The sequence below is a fragment of the Bos mutus genome, chromosome 13, assembly GCF_027580195.1.
Source record: "Bos mutus isolate GX-2022 chromosome 13, NWIPB_WYAK_1.1, whole genome shotgun sequence".
In the NCBI taxonomy this organism is placed as follows: domain Eukaryota; kingdom Metazoa; phylum Chordata; class Mammalia; order Artiodactyla; family Bovidae; genus Bos; species Bos mutus.
This window is the reverse complement of record NC_091629.1, coordinates 36,193,089-36,209,999: the sequence shown is the minus strand read 5'-3', so window position 1 is coordinate 36,209,999 and position 16,911 is coordinate 36,193,089. Positions and strand designations below refer to the sequence as shown.

At 39.9% G+C, this 16,911-nt stretch overlaps 1 protein-coding gene across 1 annotated transcript in view; it reads left to right on the top strand.

Annotated features, from left to right (window-relative positions):
- The first annotated feature begins 223 nt into the window (after positions 1 to 223).
- Positions 224 to 16,911, top strand: part of ATRN (attractin) — a 189,237-nt gene continuing 172,549 nt past the window's right edge. The window contains exon 1 of the mRNA XM_005893974.2: positions 224 to 701. Coding sequence (XP_005894036.2) covers positions 331 to 701 — 371 coding nt within the window. The 5' untranslated portion in view covers positions 224 to 330. The remainder of the gene's footprint in view (positions 702 to 16,911) is intronic.

Below are 16,911 nucleotides of genomic sequence, written 5' to 3'. Positions count from 1 at the left end.
AGCGAATGAATAGAACTACACCGCGAGAGCTCCTGGACACCAAGGTCGAGGGAGGCAGGGAGAACTCCCTAAGCCCTACACGTCGCGTTACAGAGCCGCCTTCAGGGAAGCGCGTTCCAGATGACGCTAGTCCGCGCGCTCCGCCCACGCACGCACGCCCTGGCCCCGCCTCCCGCGCCGCTCTGGCCCCGCCCTCAGGATTGACCGCCCGAGCCACCGTCCGCACAGTCCCGCCCCGCACGGCCAGGCGAAGCTGAGCCGGTCGTGCGGTGTGTGTGTGTGTGTGTCTGGGTATATGTGTTCACGGGACACCGTCTCAGCCCCGGGAAGATGGTGGCGGCGGCGACTGAGGCGAGGCTGAGGAGGACCGTGGTGACACCGGCGCCCACGAGCAGGAACGGCAGGCGGTGTCGGGACTGGGACGCGACTAGAGCTGGAAGGCCGGGGCTGCGGACCGGGCTGCGCCTCCCACGGCGGCGGCGGCGCCTGCTGCTGCTGCTGCTCCCGCCGCTTCTGCTACTTCCCTGGGCGGCTGAGGCCGCGGCGGCAGCGGCGTCGGTGTCGGGCTCAGCCGCAGCCGAGGCCAAGGAATGTGACCGGCCCTGTGTCAACGGCGGCCGCTGCAACCCTGGCACCGGCCAGTGTGTCTGCCCCGCCGGCTGGGTGGGCGAGCAATGCCAGCACTGCGGGGGCCGCTTCAGGTGAGTGGGAGGTAGTATCGGAGGTCGAGGCTAAGGGTCGCTCAAGACGGCCCCAGGCTGGAGGCGGATGCCCCACAGAAAGTGGGGAGAGGAGGGCTGCCCCATCGTGTTTCAGGACCACTTGCTTCCGTGAAGATCTTCGTCTCTGGCCTGGGGTCTTCGGTACTAGAAGTTGAAAAGGTGCTAGGCAAGGGTGGGGGCACCCCAAAGGGACGAAAGCTACGTGGGACGAAAGCTTACGATTACGAAGAGTATCAAAGCCAATCTCTGAAACTGGGCCTCTTTCGGAAAAAACGAGGTAAAGGAAAAGGTGAGAAAGCCAGCCTACCTTAACACTTCTTTTGAACATCCCTTCGTTCTCCAGGGTCTGATGAGTTCCTGGACTTATTGGAGATAGTGGGGTACTCTGAAGACACAGGGCCCTTGGAGAGATTTGTCGTCTGGAGATAGAAGGGAAACGGGTTGGACTGTGAGATACTAGAGATAGAAGAAACAGTGGTTACTGGCTAAAGGAAGTAAAGAAACTAGCTTTTGGACGCTCACTGGAGGCCGATTGGAACAAGGTCTGTCGTGGAGAGGGCGTCGAAGGAGGTTCCTATTTGCCCTGGTTTCTGGAGAATGTGGAGTTCTGAGTTGGCCTGGTTCAGGGCAGTACCTCTTGGAGAGATCATTCATTAATTAGTAGTAACTATTATTTGCTTTCGTTGTGCAAGGATTGCTGGATAATACAAATAGATTAGGCAGACTTTGGTCTGGTCCACAAGGAGTTTGGAATATAGCTAGAGAAAAATCTGTTGCATAGATAACCCTAATCATAAGGACTACATGTCTTTGGCTGACATTTGCTGGACATTTTTGATGTCAAATGTGGAGGAGTGGGGAAATATGGAGAACAAGACAGACAGGGTCCCTACTCTCATAGATCTCACATTCTAGAAGGGAGACATACAGTTAAGAAGTAAACAGATGAAATAAAATAAGTTTTATGGTAAACGCTGTCAAGAAAATAAGACAGGGTAGAGAATTATAACCAGTTGGTAACTTTAGGAGAAGGCACTCATTTGAAGTGACATTTGATCTGAAACCTGAATGAAGCAAAGGAGAACCTGTGGTAATTCAGGAGTGGAGAAGGTGTGATTAGCTGAGGGAATGCAGGGATATTTTGAGGAGGAGATGACACTGATTTTGAACTTTTGAGGATAAGTAGGATTGGAAATGTGGAGCTGGAAAAAAAAATTCCAGATGGAACGAAGGATGCAAACAAAATTGTGGAGACCAGAAGTGAAATATTCTAGTGCCAGGGTATATAGAGGAGAAATGCGAGAGAGAAGTTTGGAACAGTAGAATTATAGGCTCTGTAATGTCATATCTTCAGGGGAACTTGGAGACCATTGTGGAGATGAGCTCTTTGTTGTTTATGGAGAAATCAAGTGATTTCAAAATAGATTTGTACAGTATGGCCAGCCTTGTACCTTTACTTAGGGTTCTGGGTAATATAATTCTGGCTCATGAACTACATTAATCTACAACAACTTGTTGAGGGCAACTCTGGATTATGTTATGAAATTACAGTGGTTAACAAGACAGACACAGTCCAGCTCTATAGCTTACATTCTAGTTTGTGAGTAGTAATCAATTTCTTACCATTTTTCTTAAAGCTATGAAAGTGAAGAGAAGGGAGCAAATGGAGGACTTGATTTAGTTTGGAAAAGTAAGGTTAGTGTTTGAATAAGTGGCTTTTGAGTTGCGATCTGAAGGGTGAAATCCCACTACCTACATGGGAGGTGGTCCGCTAAAGGGCCGGTGTGTACAGAGGCTTGGAGATGAGAGGGATCATTTCAGGATGGATAGAAAGCCAAGTGGCTGGAGCAGAGAGAACAAAGGGAAGCATGGCAAGACTGAAGGGATGAGCAGGAACCAGGCCACGTGGAGCCCTGTCGGTTGGGTTGAAAGTTTTGACCTTTAGCCTGTGAGCAGTAGAATAGCATTATTCATCTTGTTTTTATGACATTACAGTCATTACAGATTGGAGCCAGAGCAAGAATGGCCTTTGAAGATGGGACCAAAGCATTTTGAATTTGAGCACGTCCACGATCAAGTGAATGGATAGTTGGGTCAGAAGGGAATTTTTCAAGTTCTGAAAATTTAGGATGCATTAGTGGGCAGTGGGGGCCCACAGGGTGGGGAGGGACATATGTTGCTAGATCAGTCTGTCTATAATGTTCAGAGAAGGTGGACTCATTTTAAGTATGAGAGATAATGGGCAACTAGATTGGAACCTTGGTGTGGGTCAGGTCAGGAGTAATGAAAACTTAAGATAAACTGTAGGAATGGAGGAAGGGATAGGTGCTAGGTGGTATTATAGAGGTGAATGACTGATCTTTCTTTGAAACTGGCTTGCTCTTGAGAAGAGAGGGGGATGGTGAGGGAACGAAAACTAGACCCTATCTTAGGTGATTGAGGGGATGGTGATATCATTAACAGACGCAGGGACACAGGAGGAGCAGATATGAGATGTTTAATTTTGCACACACTGAGGATGGAGTACTTTCAGGATTTCCACCTGTGGGACAGGTGTAAGTGTTAGCATCATCTGCATATAGAGAGAGCAGGTCCAAGTGTCCGTGAGGACTGTCAGAGGATTGGAAAAGAACCACTTTTAGAGGGGAACAGGCAGTCTTGATCAGGTTGTCTAAGGTGGTGTCATATGAGAGTGAAGGGGCTTCCCAGGTTGTTGTGGGTGCTCCGTGGAGCCGGTTCCAGCTAGTGTCAGTGCTCTTTTCTGGGCAAACAGTTAAGACCTTCATTCTGATAATTTCATTGTATTTTGTGGGCTTCTGAAATTTGCATTTTAAAAACTGAAAGTAAGAGAAACTTATGTCTATAGTCTTTAATAAAACCTTCCATTAAATTTTTAGTTGTAGGATTTTTTAGGGGAAGAGTGAAATGTTGGTTTTGATTATATGTTAGTTTGTATCTTGATTTAACTTACAGACTTCTTTGTTATTAACCTAAGAGACATTAGAATGAATACTTTTCTGGTTTGGGTCAGCATCAAGTTGGTGTGTTTTTTAAGCCTTTAAGTTCTGTAAATCCTGTATTACAATTACTGTAGTAAGATCTTTTTCATTAATTGAAAAGAACATAGATAATAATAGGATTAGATTCACTAAAGTTATCACTGAGTCTATACTACATGCCAGAGACCTGGCCAAACATTTTCATGTATATTGTACCGTTTAATCTTCAGGATAATTCTGAGGATGTTGTTTAAAATTTGGATTATTGTGTGGTTGTAATTAGAAAGTCAGTTCATTTTTTTTCAAATGTAAGATACTGTAGAAATGATTAATTACAGAGGATAAGGTTAATGGTGTCAGTTTAATAAAAATAACTATGAAATCTTTTGTGGATGATTTCCAGAGCAGTGCCACTTCGATTCATTTTTGTGTGATTCAGTAATCATGTTTTTCTACTTGTAATATCACTATCAAAGTTTTTCTTTAGAGGATAAATATATCCCATTAAGTTAGAAAGTAAAGATGTTAAGCTCAAGAAAAAAAGATGTTAAGCTCATTTATGAAGTTAATATGCATTTAATTCTTTTAAGTTCCTGCTATACAACTTTTGGGCAGGTGGAATACAATAACCTATTGAGAACCTTATGTGGTGGTTTAGTCGCTAAGTCGTGTCCAACTCTTGCAACCCCATGGACTATATAGCCTTCCAGGCTCCTCTGTCTATGGGATTCTCCAGGCAAAAATACTGGAGTGGGTTGCTGTTTCCTTCTCCAACACTTTGAGAAACAAAAGAGGGAAAATAGGTTTGTTACAACAAGAAAGCTAGCATAAAAGAAAAATTAAATTCATTGAATCTGTCTGGCTACTGGTCTGAGGATATGCATATACTTTTTTAACTAGTGAAGTGAAAATTCTGGAAAATAAAATATGGTAAAAAAGAAGGTAAAATAAATACTTACCTTGTTTATGGTAATTACTAAGAGGAAGTAATCTGAAGCCCTAAGTGTATGTTGATGAATTTTTGCAGTAGAATATAAGCCCATGAGGGCAGGGATTTTTATCTCTTTTGCTCACGGTTACATTCCCAGAGCCTAGAGCAGTGCCTGAGACATAGTGCTCAGTAACTATTGTTGAGTGAAGGAATGAGATTCTGCTGTGTATATGGATTTCAAGTTATATGTATTACGACTTTCAGAAATGTACCTGAATGACTGCCATGTTTGTCTTTCTGTCTTTATTTTTCCTAAATTTCATTGTCTTGTCTTCCACTGTTTGTTGGGCATCTTTATTGGGTGTTGTGCTGTTATCTCACATTGAGCCATATTGAAGACCAAACTTGTTATCATTAAAAAAAAAAAAAGTGTTTTCCTTTGTACTTCTTATTTCAGTAGCAAATCCTAGTTTAGATAACCAAAGATCAAAACTTAGGAGTAGTCTTTTGCTCTGTTTTTCTCCCTTCTTTAAAGTCTTAGAAATGTGTTCCTTTCTGTTCTTTCTACTCCACCCTAGCGCACCTGGCCCTTCGTCTCATTGCTGACCTGCCTCTGTTGCACTCTGGTTGGTTTCTTGCACCTCTGGAATCCATTCTACCCCGTGTCATATAATCCCCTGAGAACTTGTGTTGCTGTCTTGGTCAGAAATGTTTTTCTTTTTTTTTTTTAACTCCATTATCTGTAAAATGACCCTCAGCAGAAGGCCCTCAAATGCTTTACATATAACCCCTTTTCCCTAACCCAACCTTTCTACTTTGTAATAGTTTTTCTGCATATTTGCTAAATTCATCACCCCTCTTCATCTCTATCCCCACATTCTTTCTTTTCTTCTTTATTATCTAGATTCTACCTCAAGGCCCATCTTCAGTTCTCTATAATCTAGAATAGCCAATTCTCTGAAATCATGCTTGTTTTCTTTTGAGATGAGCCATCGGCCTGTTCAATTCATAAGTAGCTTCCGATTGATCACTACATGTTAGATACTGTGCCCTGACTTGAGGCTGTGAAGGTGGGTTAGAATCAAGTCTTGCTTTCCCCTTGAAGAGCTCATAATTCTGAAGCATTGATATTGTTAGCTATGTGCACAGGCTTTTACAATTTAATAATATAAATGTGGGCAATATGTGGTGCTGGACTATTGTGTGGTGGAGAGACTAACTGTGCTGTGGGTTCTGGTGGAAAGTGTCACAGAGAACATTTGGGCAGATCTGAGAAGTTTAGTGTAAATAGACAATCTGGGGGAGGACACTCCAGAAGGAGCAAAGAGTTTGTGCAAAGTCCGAGAATCATGGACTATTCTTATTTGTTGTGTTAGTTTTCTAAGGTTGTGGTACAAAGTACTATAAACTGGGCGACTTAAAACATCAGAAATTTAATCTCTCCCAGTTCTGGAGTTCAGAAGCCTGAAATCATGTTGACAGGGTGATGCTGCCTCTTATGGTTCCAAGGGAGAATTTGTTCCCCTTTTCTCTTAGCTTCTGAAATTGCCAACAATGCTTGGCATTCCTTGGCTTGTAGATGAGTCTCTTCAGTTTCTGCTTCCATCACTTCCTTCTCACATGGCACTCTCCCTGTAGGTCTCTTCTCTTCTTATAAGGATACCAGTCATATTAGATGTAGGAATATGACATTCTCTTAAGTAAATCTGCAAAGGCCCTGTTTCCAGATAAGGTCATGTTCACAGGTATGGTGTGGTTAGGACTTCAACATATCCTTTGCAGTGGCATAGTTCAACTCACAACACTTAGAGAACTCAACATAAATGGATGTCACTGGAGCATAACTTGTAAGAGATACAATGGAAGGGTGTGAGATTGAAAAGTGTAATTGGTTTTCCCTTCTCAGTCACCTCCAGCTTCAAGGTGCATCCTTGACCTAGGCTAAGCCATCAGAGCGTGCCAGTCTCTGACTTTGGTGATTGTTTTGAAGTAGACATGTGACCTAAGGTGACTCAGTCAGAGTGAATCTCAGGACTTTTGCTGGAGACCTGTCTTCTTCTGTGGGCGTTTATGAAGGAGATGTGTTGCTGTCTTCTGTTCGTGTGGTGAGGACATAGGGCCTGGAACTATTATAGCTAGCATTGCTGTTGTGATTAGAGCCCACTTGAGGTCAGTGCAGTTCCTAGAAGCGAGGAGATGGTAGAACAATGGAGCTGGAGACCTGATGATATTCTGAATCTCTGGATAAATCCTTGACTGAAGCTGCACTTTTTGGTTTTATGAGGTACTACAGGCCACATTTTTCTTAAGTCAGATTTAGATTTCCTATCCCTTATAATATAGAATAATCCCTAATATACAGAGGGACATAAGCCAGATCATTAAAGTATGTTTTAAAATTAATTAATTGTTTATTTTTGACTGTGCTGGGTCTTCATTGTGGTGCATGGGTTCTTTGTTGCTGCCTGAGGGCTTTCTCCAGTTGTGGTGAGCAGGGGCTGCTTTCTGATTGCGGTGCACAAGCTTCTCATTGTGATGGTTTCTCTTGTTGCGGCTCTAGAGTTCATGGGCTTCAGTAGTTGCAGCACGTGGGCTCAGGAGTTGCGGTGTTTGAGCTCTGGAATGCAGGTTCAATAGTTGTGGTTCACGGGCTTTGTTGCCCTGTGGCATGTGGGATCTTAGTTCTGGACCAGAGGCTGACTCCGTGTGTCTTTCATATGGGCAGGCAGATTCTTAACCTCTGAACCACCAGGGAAGTCCTCGTTGAAGTCTTTATATTCCACACAAAGGAGTTTGGGCTTTATCCTCTTGTTTTGTATATTCCATTCTATTCCAAGCTGTGTTGTGCACTTTGCAGTATCTTAATTCCCTGATCAGGGATCAAATCCTTACTATTGGCAGTGAAAGTGAGGAGTCCTAACCACTGGACCACCACTGATATTCCCTGTTTTTGTTTTTTAATTGAGGTATAGTTTATGTACAATATTAAGTTAGTATCAAGATCACTATGATAGGTCTAGTAACTGTTCCCATACAAAGTTACTACAGTATTATTGACCATATTCCTTATGCTGTTTATTATATGCATGCTTGCTCCGTGGCTTAGCATGTCTGACTCTTTGAGACCCCATGGATTGCAGGCCACCAGTCTTGTCTGTCCATGGAGTTTTCCAAGAAGGAATACTGGAGTGGGTTGCCTTTTCCTCCTCTAGGGAATCTTCCCAACCCAGGGATCAAACCCACATCTCCCGCATCTTCCTGCATTGGTAGGTGGATTCTTTACCACTGAAATACCTGGGAAGCCCCATAAATTGCATACCTGTGGCTTATTTTATAACTAGGTGTTTGTAACTTTAAATTCCCTTCATCTATTTCACCCCTACCTGGGCCTTATCCTCTTGAACTTGATAACATGGTCTCAATTACTGACTTTTTAATGCTGAGTCTCCCAATGTTCCAATCATGTTGGGTACATGATGCAAACCCTAAGTTACCAAAGGCATTGTTTTTAACTTGTTTGATTCTGCATAACTGGGATTGCCAACTTCCAGCTCAGGATCAGGCTGTTCTCACTGTCCTATACTTCAGCTTTTTTTTAAAACCTAGTTTCACATTCAAAGGCTCATTAATTGTCACTCTATTTGTGAATTGTATTGGATACACTTTCTGTCAGAATTCTATTTTTGACAGATGTCCAACTCAGCCAAACTTGAGAGAAAAAGAGGAGAGATTTATTGATTTATAAGACAGAAAAGTCCAGGGAATATTGTTGGCTTCGTATGTGGCTAAATCCAGGCAACCAGTTAGTCTCTCTCCTTGCCTCTTTACTGGCCTCACTTGCAGGCAGGCTTTCTTCATGTGATGTCTCCAAAAGCTAGATCAAACTAGAAAAGAGTAGCTCTTCCTTAGGAGCATGTAACAGATAAGGAGGGGTGAGAGTCTCACTTGTCCTTTACTGAAGCAGTCACTGTGGCTCAGGTCCTGGGAATGTTCTGACCAATCAGACCTGAGTTGAGTACCTCCTGGAGATGGGGGTTGAGGTCCAACTCCGTTAGATGGTATGAGCTGAGAAGGGAAAGGAGAAAAGAAAATACACATAATGTCACCAGAAAATGGATCCAGTAGCGGGCAGGTGAGGACAGTGACGCCCCTGCATATTTGTAGAACCTGCTGTTGGTGAACACTCAGTAAGTGTTGATGATGAAAGTTGAGAATGGTCTGGGAAATATTGTATCATGTAATGAGATGCTGGTCCCCAGTTTTTATCAGAAATGCATTCCGTGAGTGGCCCACTATGTGGAACGTTGAGGTTACTGCAGTTAGAACTGCCCTGTGTTGATTAAGTGTAGTAAAGCCAAGTCACTGAATGGCAGTTATTAATGTCTTGATTTTGTGACAGGGAAAACAGATAGGATCATGGGAGGAGGCAACAAAATATGTGCTTATGTTATGTGAAGTTTTTGGGTGAAAACTTTATGTAAAATACTTAAATAATAGACCTTTAAAATTTTGGCTAATTCCTAGAAGAGTTTTATTTAGATGAATAGGTAAAAACATGTTCATTGAGTAAAATGAAAAATTTAGCAAGAATGTCTTAGTATAATTGCCTGAGTTATGACAGGGGCTTTCCAGGTGGCTCAGTGGTAAAGAATCCACCTGCCAATGCAGAAGATACAGGAGATGCAGGCTTGATCCCTAGGTTAGGAAGATCCCCTGGAGGAGGAAATGGCAACCTACTCTAGTGTTCTTGCCTGGAAAATCCCGTGGACAGAGGAGCCTGGTGGACTGCAGTCCAGGGGGTCGAAAAGAGTTGGAAACAACTTAGTGACTGAGCACACACACACAAATTATGACATGTTTGAAAGCAAGTATCTGTCATTTAAACTTTACCTCTGTGAAAAGTTCCTAAGATAGGCAAATGCATTTACTACAGTATAGAAGACAGATAAATATACAGGAAAAAACCAGACTATGTTTATGATCACATAGTTTTTACTAATTATGACTAATTTAATAAATTTGTACCATGGTTGAACAGAAATCATTAAGTTTTCTCTTTAAACACAATCTTGTTTCTAAAACTAAAATGAAATTGTGGTTGTACTTTCCAAAATAATTGTATCTAGAAATTCATTTAATTTGTTTCTCATTTATATTCTTTACCATTTTCAGTGATTTCCCAGATATATTTTGGCATAAGTGACTCTTATTCATATACTATTGCTGCTGCTACTGCTAAGTCGCTTCAGTCGTGTCCGACTCTGTGTGACCCCATAGACGGCAGCCCACCAGGCTCCCCAGTCCCTGGGATTCTCCAGGCAAGAACACTGGAGTGGGTTGCCATTTCCTTCTCCAATGTATGAAAGTGAAAAGTTAAAGTGAAATCGCTCAGTCGTGTCCGACTCTTAGTGACCCCATGGACTGCAGCCTACCAGGGTCCCCTATCCATGGGATTTTCCAGGCAAGAGTACTGGAGTGGGGTGCCATTGCCTTCTCCCTCATATACTATATACTAATTTTTTTTTATTTTCTTCCTTCTATTTTTTCCTTTTCTCCCTGTACTTTTAGACTGGCCCTTTGTTATTAGCCTGACATTTTCTAATTTTTCCCCTTCAGAGTGACTTTCTTTTATTTGTCTTGCTTTTTTCTTTTTCCTCATTTTATTAGTGTCATATACTTTTAATTGCCTTTTTTAAAACATGTGAGTCTCTGGTTTGATTTTATCCTTTTGGTTTTTAATTCCTTAAGTTTTTTTTTTTTAGTACATTTTGAGTGAACCTTAATTCAGGCTATTTATTTACATTTTTACATGTTTTACAGGTTATATACTTACATGTTTATTCTCTTAGTCTTATAGAAGTTAATTTTAGTTATGGCTGAATTGCCTCTTCATTTTTTAGAATTTGACATTAACAGTGTACAGTTATTAAGTTGAATGAATTTTCCAATTAATTCCTCTTGGTCCTTTTTGCATTCTAATTAAGAATTTTCTAATTTGTTTACTAATAAGTCTGTAAGCATTAGAGGCTGAAATTGTGTCAGGTACTGTTAAAGGATGCAAAAGTAATCTCTGGACCAGTGTTTCCTATAGTTTCTGATCCACAGATCCTTTTACAAAAATGTATAATCTTGTAGACTATCTTAATGATACATTAAAAAATGTATCCTGTTTTTGACAAGATGATTTTAAATGGAGTTAAAAGTAATTTCCTATTAAAGGTTATAACATGCATTTTGAACACAGCTTGTAATGATATTCATAATATAAAAAGAAAAATTTGACTTTCCCCTCTTTAACATGTGGATACATGTTGTTTAATGTATTTTTAGTTAATTGAGTAAGGAAAAACATTATTTATAGATGAGTAAAAAGTGACATTTAATTTGGGGATCAGATGTATTTGGCTCTGCTTTATGCTTCAGGAATACACAACTTTCCTGTCATGTTTGTTATTCATGCACTTGTGCTTTAAAATTATTTTTTAGAATTTTTTTTGGTATGATAAAATGATAGTAGTTTGTAATAGCTGTTTGTAAGCATTCCTTTACAAATAGCATACTTCCTGTGTGGATGGTTTTTCCAAATTTAATGAAAAGGCCAAGCTGTGGTAATTGTCACTTAATTTTCCCCTTTCACATTGGTTTTTCAAATATTGGAGACATCTTGCAAAGTTTCACAAGGATTTTGATCAGAAGGTTTAGCAATATTATCTTGAAGCAAATTTGCAGAATTAGATCATTTCATACCCTTTCCTAACATATGTTTAAACATCACATGGCAGCGGTTAGTAGTCAGCTGCCTGTTGCTCTGGCTAAGCTGTGAGAAAATCACAAAGGGGAAAGAATAAAAGCAAAATATAGCAACACTGCATAACCCAAGTAAAAGTCCATTGGGTTGATTAGTTGGGGTCGTCATACCCTGCTGAGCTAACGAAGAGCATAGTTTGGACCTTGGAATGCCGGGCAGCGCAAGTTCAGAATGCTGCTTGTGCACACACTAAGATGTTTTCCCAAGGCGTATGGAGTCTATGACCTCCAGCTAGGTGATAGCCCTTGTACAAGAGAATTACAAAGATAGTTTAATCAATAAAATGGGAGACGTGACCGGGGCACAGGAGGCTGACTTCATCGTAGCACAATGGATACTTTTTGCTTGCCAAGATACTAAATAAAGGTGATGTGGCTCTGAGGAACAGGACTCTTCATCCAAGAGGTCTTGAGTCCCCCGGTCCCATCTTTAAAACTTTAATTCTGTCTCTAGTTTCTTTTTCCCAAGCTATGTTGACCACTTTCAGTCCCTACCTGCTGCACTGGCCGCAGCATCATGTTTTATGTGTCTCTTGTTCAGTCGCCCAGTTGTGTCTGACTTTGCGAACCCATGGACTGCAGCATGCCAGGCCTCCTTGTCCCTTACCGTCTCCAAAGTTTGTTCAAGTACATGTTCATTGCATAAGTGACACCATCCAGCCACCTCATCCTCTGATGCCCTCTTCTTCTTCTGCCCTCAATCTTTCCTAACATCAGGGACTTTTCCAATGAATTGACTGTTCACATCAATCAAGCTCCAAAATACTGGAGCTTCAGCTTCAGCATCAGTGCTTCCAGTGAGTATTCAGGGTTGATTTCCCTTGAGGTTAACTGGTTTGATCTCCTTGCTGTCCAAGGGACTCTCAGGAGTCTTCTCCAGCACCAGTTTGAAGGCATCAGTTCTTTGGCTCTCTGCCTTCCTTACGGTCCAGCCTATGGAAGAGATACAAAGAAAAATAAAATGAGCATCTATGTGCCTGCAACCTAGCTCTTCTGAATTTTCTTCGTATAATAATAAATGTTATATGATATAAAATATTATAGATAGCACCAGGGTCACTATATTACTCCTCCCTAATTCTGTTTACCTTAACTCTCCCCAGAGGTAACTAGTGCAGTGAAGTTGATGTTTATTTCTCTTGCATGTTGCTTTTTCACTACAGATGCACAAATACACATATATATACATGCACACACACAGTGTCTTGTTTCCAAAAATAAAATCACGTTTTCAAACTTTATAAAGTAGTCATTCTATAACTTCTTGCCGCCAACCTAGTTTTTCTATGCTTTTGAGATGTTTGTGTTGATAAAAGTAGTTCTAGTTGATTTCATAGCTATTTGCATTACAGAATTCCCATTTATTTATATGTTTTTCAGCTGCTGGATATTTAGAGTTTATCATCTTGTGCTGTTACCAATAGTGCTACAATGAACATTTTTTACATATCTTTTTGTATACCTGTGTATGTATGGTTTTTCTCTAGAGTTTTCATACTTTTGAAGCACCACCAAAATAACTGAAAACTTCTGTTTACTTCCTTGAATACTTTTAGGTTGATGTACAGTTGACATACATCATTTTTTAAAAAATGGCTTTATGTAGTTGCCAAGAATATAATTTCTGGTGTATTATAGAGTTACTGAAAAAAACCCCATTATATTACTTTGCAAAATTTATTTGGCACATGCAAATTTTATACCACTTTGTTAACCTTTCTCATTCTTTTTAAAAATACGTATGTAAAATAAATAAGTAAAAATACACATGTAGGATCTTCTTTGACAGTCGATTTTGCACTGTCCCCTCCCTGCCCTTTTTTACCTAATTCTATACAGTTTTTTCTATCTGCATTATGAATTCTGTCCACTTATCTGATAAGTGGATAAAACTCACCATTTTAAAGTGTACAATTATATTATTTTTAGTATATTCATAAAGTAGTGCAGCCATCATCATTATCTTATTCCAGAATATTTTCATTGTGCCAAATAGAAACCCTTTTAGCAGTCACTCCTGATCCTCCTTCCTCCCAGTGCTGAGACAACCACAATCTACTTGCTCTTTGTGGATTTTCTATTCTAGACATTTCATGTAAATGTTATCGTATGTGGTAAAAGACTGACTTTTGCTTAATGTAATGTTTTCAAGACTCATCCATGTCGTATCATATATTAGTATATCATTCCTTTTTTGGCTGAAGTGTATGCATACCGCGTATTATTTATCCAGTCATCAGTTGATGGACATTTGGGTTGTTTCTACCTTTTACCTATTATGAATAATGTTGCTATGAACATTCATGTATAAGTTTTTGGGTGATATATGGGTATGTCTCTTAGGTGTTTTCCTAGCAGTGGAATTGCTGGGTCATATGGTAAATTGATGTTTAGTTTTTGAGGAGAGCCAAACTTTTTCATAGCAACTGTAACAGTTTGCATTTCTAATAGCACTACGTGAAAGTTGCATTTCCTCCACATTCTCATCAATACTTATTTTCTGAGGTTTTATTCACACATTCATTCACTCATTTATTCATTTATTGTTATAAAATTATTTGTATAAATGAGTGAATGGCCATCTTAGTGAGTATAACTGGTATCTCATTGTGGTTTTGATTTATATTTCCCTAATGAGTATTGGTTCTTAGTATCTTTTCATGTGCCTCTGTGACCATTGGTATATCTTCTTTGGAAAAATGTCCACTCGATTACATTGCCTTTTAAACTATTTGTCTTTTTATTGATGAGTTGTAAGAGTTCTTTATATGTTCTGGATATTAGACCCTTGTCAGATACATGATTTGCAAATAATTTCGCCTCATTTTGTTTCTTGTTTTTCTTAAGAACAACCTTAATAATGCTTTTTGATATACAGAAGTTTCAAATCTGTTAATCATCTTTGTTTAGTTTTCTCCTGTGTGATACAGTAGATTCTCATTAGCTATCAGTTTTATACATAGTAGTGTATATATCATCAATCCCAGTCTCCTGATTCATCCCACCCCACCTCCTCTTTCGTATCCATGCATTTGTTCTTTATATCTGTGTGTCTGTTTCTGCTTTGCAAGTGAGACCATCTTTTTTCTAGATTCCACATATATGCATTAATATGTGGTATTTATTTTTCTCTTTCTGACTTACTTGGCTCTTTGTGACAATCTCTAGGTCAGTCCCATGGGCTATACAGCATGGGACCCCGTGGACTATACAGTTCATGGAATTCTCCAGGCCAAAATACTGGAGTGGGTAACCTTTCCTTTCTCCAGGGGATCTTCCCAACCCAGGGATCGAACCCAGCTCTCCCGCATTGTGGGTGGATTCTTTACCAGCTGAGCCACAAGAGAAGCCCAAGAACGCTGGAGTGGATAGCCTATCCCTTCTCCAGCAGATCTTCCCAACCCAGGAATTGAACCGGGGTCTCCTGCATTGCAGGTGGATACTTTACCAACTGAGCTATCAGGGAAGCCCTTAGGTCAATCCACATCTCTGCAAAGGACCCAATTTAATTCTTTATTATGGGTGAGTAATATTCCATTGAAGAGTACCACATCTTCTTTATCTGTTCCTCTGTTGATGGACATTTAGGTTGCTTCCATATCCTGGCTATTGTAAATAGTGCAGTGAACATTGGAGTGCATATATCTTTTTGAACTACCCACTCCAGCATTTTGGCCTGGAGAATTCCATGGACTATACAGACCATGGGGTCACAAAGTGTTGGACAGGACTGAGCGACTTTCACTTTCACTTTTCTATAATTATGTCCCCAGGAGTGGGATTGCTGGGTCATGTGGTAGTTACATTTTTAGTTTTTTTAAGGAACCTCTGTACTATTCTCCTTAGTAACTGTATCAATTTACATTCCCACCGACAGTGTAAAATGATCCCCCTTTCTTCACATCCTCTCTGGCATTTATTGTTTGTAGATTTTTTGATGATGGCTGTTCTGACCTGTGTGAGGTGATACCTTATTGTAGTTTCGATTTGCATTTCTGTAATATTAGTGATGTTGAACATCTTTTCATGTGTTTGTTGGTCAACTGTATGTCTTTGGAGAAATGTCTATTTAGGTCTTCCACTCATTTTTGGATTGAGTTATTTTTTTGATATTGAGCTGCATGAGTTGTTTGTATATTTTGGAGGTAAATCCCTTGTCAGTGCTTTGCAGATATTTTCTCCCATTCTGTGGGTTGTCTTTTCATCTTGTTTATGGTTTTTTTTGCTGTGCAAAAGATTTTAAGTTTAATCAGGGTGCACTTGTTTTTGTTTTATTTCATTACTCTAGGAGGTAGGTCAAAAAAGATTTTGCTGATTTATGTCAAAGAATGTTCTGCCTATGTGTTTCTCTAAAAGTTTTATACTATCTAGCCTTACATTTAGGTCTTTAATCCATTTTGAGTTTGTTTTTGTGTATGATATTAGAAAACTGTTTTAATTTCATTCTTTTACATGTAGCTGTCTAGTTTCCCCAGCACCACTTACTGAAGAGACTGTCTTTTCTCCATTGTATATCCTTGCCTCCTTTGTCATAGATTAGGTGACCATACATGTATGGGTTTATCACTGGGCATTCTGTCCTGTTCCATTGATCTATTTTCTTTTTTTGTGCCAGTACCATGGTCTCTTGATTACTGTAGCTTTGTAATATAGTGTGAAGGCAGGGAGCCTGATTCTTCCAGCTCTGCTTTTCTTTCTCAAGATTGCTTTGACTATTTGGGGTCTCTTGTGTTTCCATACTAGTTGTAAAATTTTTTGTTCTAATTCTGTGAAAAATGACTTTGGTAATTTGATAGGGATTGCATTGTAGATTGCTTTGGTAATATAGTCATTTTCACAATATTTATTCTTCCAATCCAAGAACTTGGTATATTTCTCAATCTGTTTGTGTTGTTTTAGATTTCTTTCATCAATATCTTACAGTTTTCTGCATTCAAGTCTTTTGCCTCCTGAGGTAGGTTTATTCCTAGGTATTTTGCTCTTTTTGTGGTAGTGGGAAGTGGGATTGTTTCCTTAATTCCTCTTTCTGTGTATTAATTTTTTTATACTGAAACTTTACCAGATTCATTGATGATCTCTAGTAATCTTCTGGTAGCAGCTTTAGGATTTTCTATGTATGGTATCATGTCATCTACAAACAGTGATAGTTTTACTTCTTTTCTAATCTGGATTCATTTTATTTCTTTTTCTCAATGATTGCCATGGGTAAGATTTCCAAAACTATGTTGAATAATAGTGGCAAAGTGGACCCCACTGTCTTGTTCCTGATCTTAGAGGAGATGTTTTCAGTTTTTCATCAAGAATGATGTTTGCTGTGGGTTTGTCACACATGGGCTTTATTTTGTTAAGGTAGTGTCCTTTTATGCCCACTTTCTGAAGAGTTTTTGTTATAAATGGGTGTTGAATTTTGACAAAAAGCTTTCTCTGCACCTGTTGAGATAATCATATTTTT